This window comes from Anabrus simplex, chromosome 7, assembly GCF_040414725.1.
Source record: "Anabrus simplex isolate iqAnaSimp1 chromosome 7, ASM4041472v1, whole genome shotgun sequence".
Taxonomy (NCBI): domain Eukaryota; kingdom Metazoa; phylum Arthropoda; class Insecta; order Orthoptera; family Tettigoniidae; genus Anabrus; species Anabrus simplex.
In genome coordinates this window covers 73,828,202-73,847,847 of record NC_090271.1, presented here as the reverse complement: position 1 = coordinate 73,847,847, position 19,646 = coordinate 73,828,202, and the positions used below count along the sequence as shown (strand labels likewise).

The 19,646-nt window shown below is 37.3% G+C and overlaps 1 protein-coding gene across 1 annotated transcript in view; it reads right to left on the bottom strand.

The window, feature by feature from the left end:
- Positions 1–19,646, bottom strand: part of Nup133 (nuclear pore complex protein Nup133) — a 314,729-nt gene that overhangs the window by 267,263 nt on the left and 27,820 nt on the right. The window contains exon 6 of the mRNA XM_067151176.2: positions 17,418–17,550. Within this exon, the coding sequence (XP_067007277.2) occupies positions 17,418–17,550 (133 nt within the window). The remainder of the gene's footprint in view (positions 1–17,417; positions 17,551–19,646) is intronic.

Sequence of the window (19,646 nt, the reverse complement as noted above, 5' to 3'; positions counted from 1 at the left end):
ATTCTTCTGATGATATGGGCTAAAATATTAGCAGCAAGTGGATCATAAACAGATTTCAATAAAACCTTATCAGGACCTGGGCTAGTGTCAATTGCTATGCTCTTGATAACAGAGAAAACTAACTCTTGAGATATTGAAATTGTATCATCTAAGGTTTCATTCGTATAATCGATATAGGAGTCTCTCATGCAATCATTAGGAGTTTCAAATCTGTTCCTAAAATATCCTTCAACAACATCTTTCTCTAGTTTCAAATTATTAGTTCTTTTGCCACTTAAAATTTTTCTAATTGCTTTCCTCCTTTGGTAAAAATATTCATATTGAGTCACTTCATACTCGAATTTAGCCTTCCGACGTTCACGATCATTCTTAGAGGATCTCTGTGGGTTACTGGAGGTTTTATACTGTCGGTTGTTATTTTTGTAAGTGCCACGTTTACGAGCTTCAATATATCTAGTAACTGGACTCTTTGGACCTGGCAGTAGGTCTGTAGCTGTGGCAAGGAAGTTTACAAAATTAGTGACTTGTTCATTGAATTCAGCATCACTCAGTTCATGCTGAAAAATATCTAGCCATTTACTCAGTTCGTCGTGGTAAGGTTTATTTTTTTGCTCTCTTTGATCAGAGGTTATTTCCAACTTCGTTGACTGACCATTTTTACTAGAAATAGGAATAGGATCTGAAGGTGGAATTTTAGACTGGCTAGGTGTAGTCATAGATGGATTCAACAAGCAGGCTCTGTATTGCTCTGGGTGTGATTTACTTATATGTATCTTAAGGCCTTTATACATTTGCCCGCAAAATTGACATTGTGTTTTGTTATCAGTGGTACTCTTATTGGTGTCATTTGCAGCCATAGTACAGGATGTATAACCTCGATAATATAGTTACAGATTATATTTGTCAATGATGATAATTTATTAGGCCCATAGATAATATTACTATGAAACTGTCGAATATATCAGAAAGTAGGGATGTGCAAATTATTTCGTCTTGTAAATGCAAACCATGAATTGAACGTATTATAGTGGGATATTTAAAGAGAGTTAAAGATGGCAAGAAGAGAGAAACAAAAATATTGAGAACATAGCCTAATTCAGACGTTGAATGATTAATGGACACAGAACACTTATATGATAACAAGCGGCTACCTTAGTAATATGTTGGAATTACCGCCTAGATGTCGTTGGTTTATCTTTAGCTTCTCTGTATACACTTAAAGCTACTGGACATACAAATCAACGCCGAACAATATAAATCGAAATGGCTGTCGTCTTGGCAAAAATTCAGCACACTTATTTCGTGAAAATTTTCTATAATGGGAGCACAGGTATGATAGATAACATCAACTGGGGCACTATACACCTCAATACGCCACAAAGTACACGAATCAGCCTATAAATAAACATAATTCAGCGTGTTATTATTAAAAGAGGCACATCCATTTCTTGTTGCTCACTACGATATCACTACGATATTACAAGCTACAATCATGAAACATTTCTTATTCTGCGCGTGTTTTCTGAATGATAGAGTTAGTTGAAGAGCCTAGACAGATAATTACTTACCAAAAATAAAAATAGAAAAAAATATTCTCGAATTCTTAAGACTGAAACTTTGTAAAATATCAATAACCAAAACTGAATGTATGTCAGAACTCGACATTCTGCTGAAACTTAACAGTAGAATCTAATATTTCACGAGAATTTGACTTTATTCATAAACGGGTTTCATTTTTATTTTACTCTTGTTATGTCATTTACACAATTTCAAGATAATTCATTAATCTAATGAATTCCTAAATGTCAATATGAAGAATTATACAATTGTAATTATTTTTTATAAGAGAATGAGAAGATGAAGATAGATTGTAATTCATAATAGGTGAGGATGAATTCATCAAACAATTTTAATCCATGAAAAATTTTAGGAGAAGAATTATTTGATAGGATGAGACCATAGGCAATAATGAGATACTTTTTGATTAATGATCATGGATTGAAGGCTACGATTAACGCACAACTTCAAGACCTTTTTTTGTTTGGATGAAATACCAATGTACATAAAAGAAAAATATTTACAAAACATTTAGCTCATCTGAAAATAAGATATAAATTTGAATAAATGTTAATAATTTAGAATTTAAGTGATTTTATATTATTTATAGATTATAAGATTAGTTTAAGATAATATCTTACCTGATGATGGTAATTAATTGAATTTAAAACCATGTCTTCATGACCAAATATTCCAATCGATGTTTGCATGTAATGAAAGGTAGGGAGGGTAATCCCAGTCGGATTCACGGTAAAAAAAAATGCTGATGTAACTTATTCCCTGAGATATTATTCGAATAATGAATTTCCTTGATTGCCGAGGAGGACCGAAAAGTGAGATAGGCATTGTAGCACGGCTCAAGATAAATAGCTATCCATAAGCACGGTGCAAGAAAAATTGTTACCCAGTCGTAGAGCTCGAAAGGAGAAAGACGCAGCGGGACTAAGCGTTCGATTCAGGTAAAAGTAGTCGCCCACTCGAGGCAAGAAAAATTTTCCTTAGCTTGGCTCAGTACATTATAAGAATATGGCAACCAAAGACAATGTCTGACTTTAGGGTAGCTGCAAGTCCCATACATCAAGAGATAATAAAAATTAAAATGTACGTGGATCAGCCACACCCTGAGAAGACCGCAAGAAACTGTCACAAGGCAGGCATTGTCCTGGAATCTGCATGGTAGTCGGAGGCAAGGTAGACTGAGAATCACCTAAAAGGAAACCACAGAGAGGGAGATAGCTGGAGTCAACAAGACATGGAGAGAGGTGAAAGGATTAGCAGTACATAGCACACACTGGAGAAATTTCATGAAGGCCCTATGTTCCACCTAGGAATATGAGGTAGTGTACCCGATGCATTTACTGGACGTATTCAAAATGGCGCATACGGAAGGTAGAGGCCAGCCAAGGCAAAGAAATATATGACAAGATATCGATATTGATGTATGCTAGGAGGCCTTGACTAATTAAAACCTACCACTATGAAGGCGGTGTACAATGGTACATAATCGATAGAATTGTTTTTAAAAAAAACAAGAAGGATAAATGGATTATTACAAAAACTGACTTGAAAAATTAAGGTGGTGAGAACAAGACGTTCCGAACTTCGCACTCTAAGATGAGCAATATTGGAAACATTTTGCGAGAAGTATTACGCTGAAAACAAGGAAATACTGAGCGAATCGTGTAAATAAGCGTTAAATTACTGGAAAGAGCAAGTAAAATCCTGAAGCTTAGAATAATACGTCCAGATACTCAGACGCAAAGCCGTTTGAAAATAGGAACTTGATTGAGACGAAAGAGCTCGAGATTAAGCCACGCTGAGTGAAAATAATTACTAGAAAAACCAAATAAGGAAGCAATTACCATAAAATATATATTCTACGGAGAGCTATGATGAGCTTATATTTTTCAGAGTCATCGCATTTTGTCTACTGTCTTGCTGAGCAGATGATGGCTTGCTAAATCGGCATAGACCAACCTGGAGGGAGATGTCGTCCTGGCCGTTAAAACCACCCGACCCGTGCGGAGGAGATCATTCTACCTGACATCCCACTGGTGGAATTTCTACCCAATTCCTGACCCAAGGACTACGACCGCACCGAGAAGCAACTAAGGCCCGAGATATTGAATGGCGAGCTAAGTAATAGTATTAAGTAATATAATTTCTTATGTGGAGTATTACCAGTATATACAGTAGATCTGAATAGCCTAAGCATGTGATAATTAAGTGTGCTTATGAGTATAAGAAAGTGCAATGTGAAATACTTAAGTTGACATCTCGTTATGAGGTGATAGCGTGTTACTACATTATTTTATCCAAGGATGAAGGAATACCATTTTAAAATACGACATAGTGCAACAGCTATTTTCAAGGAATCCCGGTTAGTTAGGAAGGTCCATGCGTGATGTAGTAATAGTCGAACCCGGTTACGTCACAGAGGGACGCACGTTAAATTGATTAAGACTAGTTACCATATTCTTTGCTGTATGATTTTATTGAAAGGAAAGATATTGAATTTGGGGTTATATACGGAATTGCAAGATTAAGAAATGCGTTCTGAGGAACGAATTCTGCGCTATTCATGGGATACATATGATTGTATAATTAAGTATTGGAGGCTAAACGCGCTAGTTGTGAATGCTAAATGTGTTAAATAAGAATTGAATTGGAGGTTAATGGTGAGATAATAGAAGTGTGTATAATATTTGAAATGATATATTGCGCAGAGTAATAGGAAGGAAAGCGTATTTGATATGTTTAATATGTGATGTTGGAGCACATGCAGTGCCATTACAGAATATAAGTATGCCCCAGCGAGGAACTACAGCAAGGTACGAACTGTAATATTATATATATTTTAATGATGTGTGAAAGTGGTTTGACAGGAATAACAACCGGTGATGAATAAATGAATACATGGTTATGTCATATACTGAATGAATGGATATTGCATGGCAGAATAAGCGTGTATGCAAGTAGTAACCTAATGTAGTATTGAAATATCTTTGTGATGGCATTAGCACACATATATATGGTAAATGCTTACTGGCTGTATGTATATTGAGTTGGTATACGATACATAAGAAATTATTTAGCTAGAATAGGGAATTTAATTGACATTTACGCAGGATATCATCGATGTTTTGTTATTACGGAATATTATTAGAGCGAATACTTAGTTAGGAGCCGTAATTTAAATGGCAATAGGACCGAGGAACTTAGTGCGTCATTCAATATTTCATTTTCTTCACGCTAACCAGCACCAACGAACTCAGATACTCAGATACTCAGATACTTCTCAATATTATAGGTCACTGATATTTGTATTCAGGACATATTATTCAAATTCAATTCTTTTTCGTAGAGATTTAAACAACGTGATGGGTGTATTTTTAATGAACTATATAATCATACCGTGATTGATGGAATAATTTATTGGAATAATGAATTTCGACCGTCGCCAAAGGACTGTGATATAACATATTTAAGTAACCATATGTAATTTTTAGAAAGGAAGATAATTCATTTCAGGAATACGTTACTCAATGTATTCAGATGAAAGCTTAGTTTAGGGAATAGGCAGCGCTGACCTAACATATTTGATTCATTGATTGAAATATTAATTTATTAAGTTGATAATTGAAGATTATAAGTCATACTTGATTTTAACCATTTCTATTGCGAAACTTGATAATTTAATAAATGTGTTTCTTGATTAGTTTCTTATATAATGAAGTGAGTTTTTATTTATATTGGTAGTTAATAGTTTTATTTAGTATGTAAGGTGCTCGTTGTGCGAATATATATATTTTTTATTTCTAAATGGATGACTAAAATTTGCGTTTACGAAACAACTACTGAGCATTGGATATCGTTACTTTCTCTACACCGCGCATTGCATCGTTATTTTCTCTGAGCTGCTCATGGCACCGGTATTTCTCCTCGGACACACGTAAAACCAAACATAGAAAAATTAACCATTTTTCTGGAGGCAAGGATACCCTGAGATGTATTTAACTGACTAGTTGGGAATTACTGTGGTTACCCTGACCCGTAGGGTGCAGTAATTTCTGGCGCCTCAACGTGATGCAAATGGAGAAAGACGCCGTGGGAACTGTTGGTTGCCAAAGGAAGTAATTTTTGACACCGCAACATGTTGCGATTGAAGAGAAAGACACCGCGGGAACATCGAATAATGGACCGCCAAAAGTAATTTTTGGCTGCCCAATCGTGAGGCCATTGAAGAGAAAGATACCGGGGAGAGAAACGTGTCAGTCACCAAGAATAAGGAAGTAAAAGTTGTCGCACAAGAGTAAGGAAGTTGAAGAGAAAGACACCGCGGGATCGAATATTTAATTGAGAGTCAGACCCGAGAGAATAACCCGATAACTTACTGCTGAACGAACATGCAGCTCAAAAGAGAATGACATTGCGGTACGTTGTGGGAAGCAGAGGAACCCAACGTGCAGTTGATGTAAGAAATACTTGGAGATTTCTCAAGAAATTAGGCTCAGATGAGAAACTGATAATTAAGTATTGAGAGAATGATGGGTAAATATGAATATTTTCCAGAAGTAGGTTATTAGATGGAGTGATAGGAGGATATTTTATCATTTTTATTGAAATAATTGTAGTTCTTCATATTTCATTTTATTTTTAAAGTATGATTGAATTTGCTTTTGATATTTCAACTGATAATTAGTAAGTAAGTAAACGATGAATACCACATGGTCGATAACCATTTTTCTCTTTTTGGGAAACTATTTCTGAAATGAATTCAAAGGAAAATGATCTGAGTTCGTTGGGAAGTTGCTCATATTTTAACGGCTAGGATGATGTCGATCTTCAGGAAGGTCTATATTTCAAATAATTTTGAGAAACTAAGTGAATATTTAGTATATAAGACTTGATTGCTAGTTTTAAGGATATTTTAGATTTAGAAATTGAATATTTCACATATTTATTGACACTGTGTGACATTAGAGTATTTGAAAAGTTAAAGTTGGTTAGGAAATTAAGGCATTATTCGAAATTTAACTGAAATTGACGAAAAAAATGGCAACTCAGGGAAGAGTGCAAACCAGAAGGGAACAAGAAGAAGAATTGAAAAGAGCACAGGAAAAACATGAAGGAATGCCGTTATGGTTTCTAGAATATATGAAGAAACAGGAGGAGAAAGAAAAGAAACAAGAAGAAGAGAGACAGAAAGAAAAACAAGAACGTGAAGAGAAAGAAAAGAAACAGGAGGAGAAAGAAAAGAAACGAGAAGAAGAGAGACAGAAAGAAAAACAAGAACGAGAGGAAGAAAAGAAGAAAGAAAAACAAGAACGTGAGGAGAAAGAAAGGAAACAGGAAGAAGAGAAGAATAGGAGACGGGCAGAGAAAGAACAGAAGCAACGTGAAGAAAGAAGGAAAGAACAGGAAGAACAACGAGAAGAAAGGAAAAAGGAACAACAAGAGTTCTTAAAGGAGTTCCGGAGAGAACAAGAAGAGAAACAGGAAGAATGGCAACAAAAGCAACGTGAAGAATGGAGGAAAGAACAGGAAGAACAACGAGAAGAGAGGAAAAAGGAACTGGAGCAAATAAAGGAAGACAACACAAGAACTCGATTGGAAATACAGAATAAGCTAGATGAAATGACTCAGAGTATGGAGAATGGAAACAAGCAGATACACGAAGAAATGGACAGAATTAAAGGACAGGTTACAGAGAACCAGGAAATCATCAAGAAGTTGAAGGATGAGGAGATTAGCAAACTGACCAGCGATCTCCGAGAACTAAAAATCGGTAATGAGAAGAAATGGGACGAATTAAGTGAAATAACAAGCGGCATGGAAGGATTGAAGATCAGACATCAAGAATTAGAGGAGAAATTCGATCAGGCAGCTGGCACAGTGGCCGGAAAAATTAATGAATTAAAAGAGAAGATCGAGAGCGATAAGAATGAGGCGGACCAGAAGATGGAGAGAACAGAAGAGGAGTTAAGGCAGATTAGAAAGGAGATGCAAGAAATTAAGATTGAAAACCAGACAACGAAATCCGTTATTTCGAATTGTAGTGAACGGCAAAAAGCGATAGAAATTCAGATTAATGAAAGGGAGACTACACCATCAAGAACACTGGATCCAAGTAGGCAGAGCATAGATTTGGTAAATGGAAGCAGCCAAAATGAAAGCCCAACCATAATAAATGTCATAAAAACTTACGACGACCGCCCAAAGCATTTTGATAACACATCAAAAATCTCGCCCAAGCAATTTCTCAGAGATATGGAGGAACATTTTCGCGAAGGTAGAATTCAAGAGGATAAGAAGCTGCGCGTGATAGAAAAACATCTAGACGGAAACCCGAACATCTGGTTCCAAGCTTTTAAATATACTTTCCACAGCTATGAGGAATTTAAAGCAGCGTTCCTAAGAAAATTTTGGAGTCCAGAAATTCAACAACAATTAAGAATCGAACTCTACGCAAGAAAGTTTTCGTTAACAGGACAAACCCGATTCAGTGATTACTTCTCATTTCAATTTCACAGGTTTCAGGACTTAGACTCAGCTCCAAGCGAGCTAGAGGCCATAAAAACTATTCAAAGGCAATTCCCACCGGAGGTGCAGAGGTTATTAGCAGCCTCAGATGTTGAAACCGCAGTCGATATGGAAAGGAAGCTCAGACAGATCGATATGACATCCTCATACCCATTAAATAGAAATATACGGAATACGGCCCAAGAAGAAGTAATAAATACCATCAGTCCCGAGGAAACAAACCATCGGGAAAGTTATAAATCAAAGAATAGGCCAGAGGACCATGATGAACACAGAGAGAAGGGCAGAAAGAGATGTTGTTGCCAATGCAGTGGAAATTCTAATGGGCAATGTGGACAGAATAATAATAGACACAACCCATATTATACAAATAATTCAAGGTTTCGAGGCAACAGGAACCAACAACATTTCAGAAACAGGTCATGGTTTAATAACCGGAAAGGGCAGAACAGTTATCGCAGGAACGAAGAAAATCGTAAATATATACAACAACTGCGAGAGGAAAGACGAAATAAGAACAGATGGGAAGAAGCGATAAAAGACAAGGATATAAATGGAGACATCGAGGGAGCGGAGAGCCTCGAATTACAATCGTATAAACGAAGGAAAGCTGAAGAAGGGAGACTTAACCCAAACACTCCTGAATTCATAGGAAATTCGGAGCCACCTGGAAAAAAAAAAAAACTCCGATTTCCAATTGAAAAGTGAGGAGACATCAAGTAGCAAAAGAAATGGAAAAATTGACAAAATTCGTAGTTGGATAATTGCGCAAGTAGACCACTGGGATATTCGACCTGATGATCTGCTTGACGAAAATGAACAAGGCAAAGAGAGAACAAACTTTAGGTTACCCGTAATCATAGTAACAGTGGCCGACATAAAGTTGCATTGCTTGGTGGACTCTGGAGCAAGTATCAGTGTAATGGCATCGACATTTTTCCAAGAACTTGCTAAAAGAATCGACATACCGACAATCCCAGTATCAGGAGTTAAAATAAGAGGAATAATCCCAGATAAATCTGTTGATTGCAAGCTGCAAGCATACGTTACAGTCATGATAGGAAGACACAGATTTGAGCATCCATTCATGATCATGAAGAGGATAAAATATAATATCATCTTTGGCATAGACTTCATGTTAACGACACGGATGACCATTGATATGGAAAGACGAGAAGTCCGGTTCCCAGTAACAGAAAGTGGTGGAATGCAGTCTATAGAAACCATACAACTCAATAATCTTACGGACGAAAATGAACACTTAAAGATTATGGTGAAGGAAATTGATCCTGAGATCATGGAAGGTCAAGATCAAAAGAATGACGTGTATGAACAAGAGATAGATTTAGGATTAATTGAAAGGCTCGAAGAAATAATGGCTATCGAAGAGGAGGAGGAAGAGAAAACTGAAATTTGGAAAACTATGACCGAAGCCGCAATATCATCCACAGAAAAGCGGAAAATCTATGAAATTTTGAAGAGATATATCGAAGTTTTCGACAATAAACCGGGTCAAATACCCAACTTTAAATACAAAATATTAGTCAATGACTGGACACCATATAAAGGAAAACTATACGATGTACCAGAAAGGTATTTAACAGAAGTAAGAAAAATTATTCAGGAAATGATGGCTGACGGTATAATAGTAAAGACAACCACACCTTACTTGAACCCGCTGGTAATAGTAAAGAAAAGCAACGGAAAACTCAGGCCGTGCGTGGATGCCAGGGTCCTCAATGACAGACTTATTCCAGAGTACAATAAGGTCCCAAGGATTAAGGATATAATAAAAAAATTTAGAGGTCTGCAGTACTTTTCAAGCTTAGACTGCACATCGTCCTTCCATCACATTGTACTGGAGGAGAAGTCAAGGATATTGACAGGGTTTATGTTTGATAACCAAACGTACGCCTACTGCAGGTTGCCTTTTGGGTTGAAAAACAGTTCTGCTGTTTTGATAAGGGCCTTAGATAAGAACCTAACCGATGAAGTAAAAGGATTTGTCAACTGTTATGTCGATGATCTAGTATTTGGCAGCACAACTTTCGAAGAACACTGTGAAAAATTAGAAAAATTGCTGAATAACCTGCAGAAAACCGGATTTAAAATTAACCTAGCAAAGTCAAAATTCTGCCAAAACCAAGTGCTTTTCCTTGGACATATAATAGACGGCGAAGGAGTTAAGCCAAACCCGGTAAAAATCAAAGCAATTTGTGATTTTCCACGTCCTTCTAAAGTGAAGCACATAAGACAATTCCTAGGTATGACTGGATTCTTTTCAGACCACTGTAGAGGTTATACAGAAATAGCTGCACCGCTCCAGGAACTCTTAAAGGCGAATAACCGTTGGAAATGGGACGAGGAAGCCGAAAACGCGTTCATAAAAATGAAAGAATTGCTTAGGCAAAGCATCAAACTAGGGTACCCTGATTTCGAGAAAGATTTTATTGTCCAGGCAGATGCGTCAAATATTGGTGTTGGAGCATGTTTATACCAAGAGGAAAAGGAGAGTAAGAGACGAACATACTTAGCCTTTACGAGCAGGAAACTGCGAAAGCACGAGCTACATTATACAACGACGGAGCTCGAACTCCTTGCCATAATACATGCACTACAGCAATGGAGACGAATTATTTATGGATACCCCGTGATCATCAGAACGGATCATAAGGCATTAACCTTTGGGTTAAAAGCAATGATGACCAGCGAAAGAGTAACTAGGTGGATGCTTTACACACAGCAATTTAATCTAAAAATTGAACACTGCAGCGGGAAAGAAAATATATTAGCTGATGCATTAAGTAGAAATCCAGCAGACCATGAGGAGAATGTTTTACAGTTAACGCTAGATAGTCAAGACCAGGAGTTGCTATCAAAACTAGAAGACCTTGCTGAATATCAGAAAATGGATGAAAAATTAAAGGTCATAATTGACAAATTAATGGCTGATGAGAGGGAACCGTTAATAGGAGACAAATATGAGATGTTGAGCGGCTTATTAACGAAAGTCATAGATAAGACCACAAACAAGAAAAGAATAATAGTACCACAAAGTCTACAATGTGAATTAATTTGGCACGTGCATAAAGTAACAGGACATGCAGGAATTGATAAAGTCATTGCAACACTATCAGAGAAGTTCACATGGTCAGGATTGAGGAAGTCAGTCAGAAGCACAATTAAGACCTGTGATATTTGTCAGCGGGTCAAACACAACAATTTTATCACTAGTAACCAACCTATCGCCATATTGCCATCTAAAGTAAGAGAAATATATGCAATCGATATTTTCGGAAAACTACCGACAGCCAAAAAGGGAAACAAATACATATTGGTAGTAATTGACATCTTTTCGAAGTACATATCGCTACAGCCAATACAACGGGCAAATACGAAGCAAGTTCTACACAGATTAGTGGAGAAGGTATTTCCTAAAATGGGCAAGCCCGAAAGGATATTATCAGACAGGGGAACACAATTCACATCTATGCTGTTCCGAGAAAGAATGAAAAATATGGGCATAAAACACACATTATGTTCAGTTCGACACCCATCTGCAAATCCAGTGGAGCGATACATGAAAGAAATAGCCAAATTCTGTAGGATATACTGCAGTCATTGTCACTGGAAATGGATTGATATAATAGAGACAATAGAAGAATGCCTAAATAACACCATAAATGAATCAACTGCTCAGGTCCCAAACTTGGTACATCACAATAAAGAATCACGAAGAACATGGGACAATATATTAAACATATCACTTGAACAGAAACCAGACATCCAGCAGATCAATAAAATGGTCCAAGAGAGGCTAAAACAACAGTCTGAGAAGAGACTAAGAAGGTTACGAAAGACAAGATTTCGCGCACCATTCAAGAAAAACGATCTCGTTTTAATTAAGAAGGCACCAGTAACGAATGCACCAGCTAAAATATGCGCTAAGTTCAACCATTTATATGAAGGACCGTATAGAATTGAACATGCTTATGGAAATAACGCATATCTTATTACAAGCATGGATGGAAAATACAAAAACGTGCACAATGCGTGTAATATGAAGTTATATTTCCCAGAAAATAAGGCTGGAGAAACGATAATATAAGTCCCACAGAAGTACAAACCAAGTCTAGAGTAAACATATTTGTGAGTCAGCTGATATGCAAAGAGAAAGGCTTATAGAAGTTAAAAAACATCAATCATAATAACAGAATAATCGATACGATTCCATAGAGAAATAAAATCCAGTAATCGATCAAAGAACCATGGAGAAATACCAGAAATGCATCGTCACATTTGTCAATCATAATTCAAGAGAATAAATATATCGCAAGCAATATATTTAATCTGTACTGGGGGAATAAAATGTACCCGATGCATTTACTGGACGTATTCAAAATGGCGCATACGGAAGGTAGAGGCCAGCCAAGGCAAAGAAATATATGACAAGATATCGATATTGATGTATGCTAGGAGGCCTTGACTAATTAAAACCTACCACTATGAAGGCGGTGTACAATGGTACATAATCGATAGAATTGTTTTTAAAAAAAACAAGAAGGATAAATGGATTATTACAAAAACTGACTTGAAAAATTGAGGTGGTGAGAACAAGACGTTCCGAACTTCGCACTCTAAGATGAGCAATATTGGAAACATTTTGCGAGAAGTATTACGCTGAAAACAAGGAAATACTGAGCGAATCGTGTAAATAAGCGTTAAATTACTGGAAAGAGCAAGTAAAATCCTGAAGCTTAGAATAATACGTCCAGATACTCAGACGCAAAGCCGTTTGAAAATAGGAACTTGATTGAGACGAAAGAGCTTGAGATTAAGCCACGCTGAGTGAAAATAATTACTAGAAAAACCAAATAAGGAAGCAATTACCATAAAATATATATTCTACGGAGAGCTATGATGAGCTTATATTTTTCAGAGTCATCGCATTTTGTCTACTGTCTTGCTGAGCAGATGATGGCTTGCTAAATCGGCATAGACCAACCTGGAGGGAGATGTCGTCCTGGCCGTTAAAACCACCCGACCCGTGCGGAGGAGATCATTCTACCTGACATCCCACTGGTGGAATTTCTACCCAATTCCTGACCCAAGGACTACGACCGCACCGAGAAGCAACTAAGGCCCGAGATATTGAATGGCGAGCTAAGTAATAGTATTAAGTAATATAATTTCTTATGTGGAGTATTACCAGTATATACAGTAGATCTGAATAGCCTAAGCATGTGATAATTAAGTGTGCTTATGAGTATAAGAAAGTGCAATGTGAAATACTTAAGTTGACATTTCGTTATGAGGTGATAGCGTGTTACTACATTATTTTATCCAAGGATGAAGGAATACCATTTTAAAATACGACATAGTGCAACAGCTATTTTCAAGGAATCCCGGTTAGTTAGGAAGGTCCATGCGTGATGTAGTAATAGTCGAACCCGGTTACGTCACAGAGGGACGCACGTTAAATTGATTAAGACTAGTTACCATATTCTTTGCTGTATGATTTTATTGAAAGGAAAGATATTGAATTTGGGGTTATATACGGAATTGCAAGATTAAGAAATGCGTTCTGAGGAACGAATTCTGCGCTATTCATGGGATACATATGATTGTATAATTAAGTATTGGAGGCTAAACGCGCTAGTTGTGAATGCTAAATGTGTTAAATAAGAATTGAATTGGAGGTTAATGGTGAGATAATAGAAGTGTGTATAATATTTGAAATGATATATTGCGCAGAGTAATAGGAAGGAAAGCGTATTTGATATGTTTAATATGTGATGTTGGAGCACATGCAGTGCCATTACAGAATATAAGTATGCCCCAGCGAGGAACTACAGCAAGGTACGAACTGTAATATTATATATATTTTAATGATGTGTGAAAGTGGTTTGACAGGAATAACAACCGGTGATGAATAAATGAATACATGGTTATGTCATATACTGAATGAATGGATATTGCATGGCAGAATAAGCGTGTATGCAAGTAGTAACCTAATGTAGTATTGAAATATCTTTGTGATGGCATTAGCACACATATATATGGTAAATGCTTACTGGCTGTATGTATATTGAGTTGGTATACGATACATAAGAAATTATTTAGCTAGAATAGGGAATTTAATTGACATTTACGCAGGATATCATCGATGTTTTGTTATTACGGAATATTATTAGAGCGAATACTTAGTTAGGAGCCGTAATTTAAATGGCAATAGGACCGAGGAACTTAGTGCGTCATTCAATATTTCATTTTCTTCACGCTAACCAGCACCAACGAACTCAGATACTCAGATACTCAGATACTCAGATACTTCTCAATATTATAGGTCACTGATATTTGTATTCAGGACATATTATTCAAATTCAATTCTTTTTCGTAGAGATTTAAACAACGTGATGGGTGTATTTTTAATGAACTATATAATCATACCGTGATTGATGGAATAATTTATTGGAATAATGAATTTCGACCGTCGCCAAAGGACTGTGATATAACATATTTAAGTAACCATATGTAATTTTTAGAAAGGAAGATAATTCATTTCAGGAATACGTTACTCAATGTATTCAGATGAAAGCTTAGTTTAGGGAATAGGCAGCGCTGACCTAACATATTTGATTCATTGATTGAAATATTAATTTATTAAGTTGATAATTGAAGATTATAAGTCATACTTGATTTTAACCATTTCTCTTGCGAAACTTGATAATTTAATAAATGTGTTTCTTGATTAGTTTCTTATATAATGAAGTGAGTTTTTATTTATATTGGTAGTTAATAGTTTTATTTAGTATGTAAGGTGCTCGTTGTGCGAATATATATATTTTTTATTTCTAAATGGATGACTAAAATTTGCGTTTACGAAACAACTACTGAGCATTGGATATCGTTACTTTCTCTACACCGCGCATTGCATCGTTATTTTCTCTGAGCTGCTCATGGCACCGGTATTTCTCCTCGGACACACGTAAAACCAAACATAGAAAAATTAACCATTTTTCTGGAGGCAAGGATACCCTGAGATGTATTTAACTGACTAGTTGGGAATTACTGTGGTTACCCTGACCCGTAGGGTGCAGTAGTAAGTCATGTAGTAGGAACATGGCCAGTCTGTGTAAAATGAATGCCCTTTCATAATGGGTGATGATGATGATGATGATAATGATGATTGGGCAGCTTTACTGTAGAAGTTGGGAGATGTTAACTTAGGTGATTTTGTGTCAGCTGACAATCACATCATCAGAAACCAGCGATCTCGACAAATTGATTGCAAATCATACCAGCGCTACCGCCTAAGACGAAGATGGCAACAAAATTGTCCTGCACAAAAAACAAATCCCTCAGAGCAGTAAATCTGCTTTGAAAATAGATCAGTATTGCTCCTAGCAATGTTTAAAGTGATGAAATGCATGTGCACACGCATACACACATGCACGGACATACTCACTCACTCACACACTCTCCATAGAAAACGATAAAAGTGTATTTTCTCTGTAACTACTGTATTTAATAACAAAATGAATTTCCAATGAAGTGGTGTAAAAATTGCTTTCCCCCGAGGAGCGTGTTAATGGGGTTGTACTGTAACTGCTTGGATTTTAACATTACATAACAGATGTTTACATATTTTATTAACAAATCCTGTTCGGCAGTTCAGCAGTATTACAATTCTTTTTTTTTAATGTCAAAGCATCTGTGAGATTGAGACATGGCAAATGTTGCTCATTTAACTTGAATGACACCCAATGTCCCATTTTATTCCGTTTACTTGTTGATAATTCTATCATGTGATTTTGCTTGTATGTTTCAACAAAATTTTCAGAGATTTTCTTCAGTCTTGTTGATTTACTTTAACACATGTTGACAAAAAGGACTATAGCTCCACTGTTTTGCAGGATACTTGCTTATACATAAACCTTTATATTATTACCTCATAACAACTACTGCACTGTATTAATCAAAAGAATTCATTTCATTTTGAAACATCTATCGGTAGTGAAACCTGTTCGAACATTAAATAAAAAGCTGGTGTTTTTAACATAAGATGCTGACTGACAAAACATTCCATTTAAATCTAAGTTGACCGAGCTTGATAGCTGCAGTCGCTTAAGTGCGGCAGTTTCCAGTATTCGGAAGATAGTGGGTTCAAACCCCACTGTCGGCAGCCCTGAAGATGGTTTTCCTTGGTTTACCATTTTCACACCAGGGAAATGCTGGGGCTGTACCTTAATTAAGGCCACGGCCGCTTCCTTCCCACTCCTAGCCCCTCCCATAGTCGCCTTAAGACCTATCTGTGTCGGTGCGACGTTAAGCAACTTGTAAAATAAAAAAATCTAAGTTGTAGCAAGTGATGTTAACCGTTCCTGGTCTAGAAAGCCAAGAATAATGGCTGAGAGGAATTGACATGAAACCGCACAACACTTCATAATCTGCAGGCCTCCGGGTTGAGCAGCATTTGCTTGTAGGCCATGGCATGTTGCGAGTGTTGTGCCATGGAATTTGTTTGGATGTTAACAGTTACTTGAACTGGAAAAAAAATCATGTAAATTCTATAACAGCATGGCAAACAACAAGCAAAACAACATACTGTATTTCATAAGAAATGAAGTTGTACTTTATCCCAACTGATTGATTGAAAAATAAACTTTCTTTCTTTCAAAGAAAAGATTTCATTGAATAAATGTCTGCCTCCATAGTGTGAAGTAGACTGAGGATCACCTAGAAGGGAACCATAGACAGGGGGATAGCTGCAGTCAACAAGACATGGAAAGAGGTACTGAGCAGCAGCAGATATGTAAGGCTACCATCAAGATATCAAACTTATAAACAAATATGCAAAAGAAGATGTGTGTATCAGCTTATAAAGGAGATCAATAGGCAAAACAAGCATGAGATGCAAAGCATAGTTTTGTTAAAAGTCATGCATTTTTATAAATTCAAAAGGTTTCATTATTTGTTTTACATCGCACCAACCCAGGCATGTTTTATGGTGATGATGGGACAGGACAAGGCTAGGCATGAGAAGGAAGCGACCATAGCCCTAATTAAGGTACAGCCTGCTGTGGGAACTAGGAAACCACTGAAAACCATCTTCAGGGTTGCCAACAGTGGAGTTTGAACCCATTACCTCTCAAATGCAAGCTAACAGTTACACACATCAAGTCATGTAGCCAACTTGCTCAGTAAGTCCAACAGGGTATCGTGCCTAACATATTTGCTAGCACTTGATAAAAACAAGTTATTTAATTGTAATTTACTGAATTTTAAAAACAGAACAATAAGTATTCTATACCCACCAAGAGCATAGTGAATCTGTGGAGTCACTTGCTTATTTACTGCTGCCACTAGTAGCATAATACCACCTTCCATTAATGTCTGCATATCCAACATCCAAATATCCAGATCACTACTACTTCCAGCACAAGACTCCTAAAATAAAAATTAGCATAATTATTAACATAATACATTATAATTTGCTCATCTTATTTCACAAAGAAAGTTAAATATGTATTTTATTTCATAAAATTTTATACGCAGTGCATTAAACAAGGACTACATCAAAAACCTGAGGGAGCTATCAACCAATTAAGAGATATACAGGTTGAAAATACTGTGATTCACAAACTGAAGTTCGGTAATACTAGCCATAAGATTTTATTAATTATAGGTGGGCCAGCGTAAGGTTGCACATGACAGCTGCGCACAATATTGGTCACACTGCAATGGCGCACGAAGCGATGTTGCCGCAGCAACAACAGCTGATTGCACGACACATGGGTTTTTAAAAACATGGGAGAAATGTTTTTAATGTCATTGCGATGATACGCAATACAAATGAAATCTGCCGACAAAAATTAAACTTTCAACTCACCGATTATTCATCACACAAAATTATACGAGATAAATATACTACGAAGTTCTTATTATCGCGATGTTAGAAAGCACGGAAGAAATCGGCCGACAAGGATCTCACTTCATATACACCTACACCAATAAATGTTAGAATAATATACACCGGTGCTAACACAAAATATTTCAAGTAAATTCTATAAAATTTACAAAAATTCAGAAACCTTACTTTCATACCTGATTCACAAAGGCAGAGGCTCGATACCCTCCAGTTCACTGTCATCCTACCGTCGCCTTTGTAGTCATTGTCATCATCGTCTAAGCAGATCATCAACTCCTGAGAGTCACTGATGATGCCATGTATTGCCATTGCCGAATTAATGAATGCTGCGACATGGCTAAATTTCTTTCTGCACAAAGCCGCATTCATTCGAGCAATACTCTCCCAGAACAGTCCTTCCACTTCAGTAACTGTGAAGGACTTGTTATAAGTGCGTACATAATGTTTTACTTCACCCCATACCGTACCAACTCAATGAGGTTGAAGTGACAGTGGTACGGCGGCAACCTAATAACCTCGTGCCCTTGCTCCTTCGCTACCTCGCTGACTATTTCTTTTTTTTTTTTCTCTACATCGCACCGACACAGATAGGGTTATTTTTTTTTTCTTTTGCTAGGGGCTTTACGTCACACCGACACAGATAGGTCTTATGGCGACGATGGGATAGGAAAGGCCTAGGAGTTGGAAGGAAGCGGCCGTGGCCTTAATTAAGGTACAGCCCCAGCATTTGCCTGGTGTGAAAATGGGAAACCACTGAAAACCATCTTCAGGGCTGCCGATAGTGGGATTCGAACCTACTATCTCCCGGATGCAAGCTCACAGCCGCGCGCCTCTACGCACACAGCCAACTCGCTCGGTACAGATAGGTTTTATAGCGACGATGGGACAGGAAAGGCCTAGGAATGGGAAGGAAGCGCCGGTGTCTTAATTAAGGTACACCCCAAGCATTTGCCTGGAGTGAAAATGGGAAACCAGGGAAAACCATCTTCAGGGCTGCCGACAGTGGAATTCGAACCCACTATCTCCCGGATGCAAGCTCACAACTGCGTGCCCCTAACCGCACGGCCAACTCGCCCGGTGTCGACTAATTTAGTCATACACATATGAGCTGGGATATTTCTTTACTGCAGCCATTCCACTTACAGTTCCTTACGGGCACTCGAAGAAGGGGTCTTGTCCATTATTACGGAGTGGTAAGGTGCATTGTCCATAACAATGACAGAAGGGACTTTGAGCTGTAAAAATCGTACCCGTGTCTTCGTATTGCATCAGCCTGGAAAGAATTAATTCCTGTTACAGGAGATAGCTTCATTCATTTCTTTCCTGGAGTGCTGTGAAACAAGTCCCTACTATCAGCCCCGTTTTTGCTACTGCTATGTACCCCAGTCACTTTTTCCTTCTGTTCTTGGAGGCGAACACCTGTTTGAATGACAGTACGCTTTGAAAGCCCTAATGTTTGGGATATGCGATCCATAACATGATCTACAGGAACGGAGAGACGGCTATACAAGCGTACGAATTTCATCTCCCTCTCGTAAAACTCACGAGTTCTCCGCACTAATTCTAATGCCTGACTATTAAGGGACACTCCGTGGCTCAAAGGATTATCACTTCG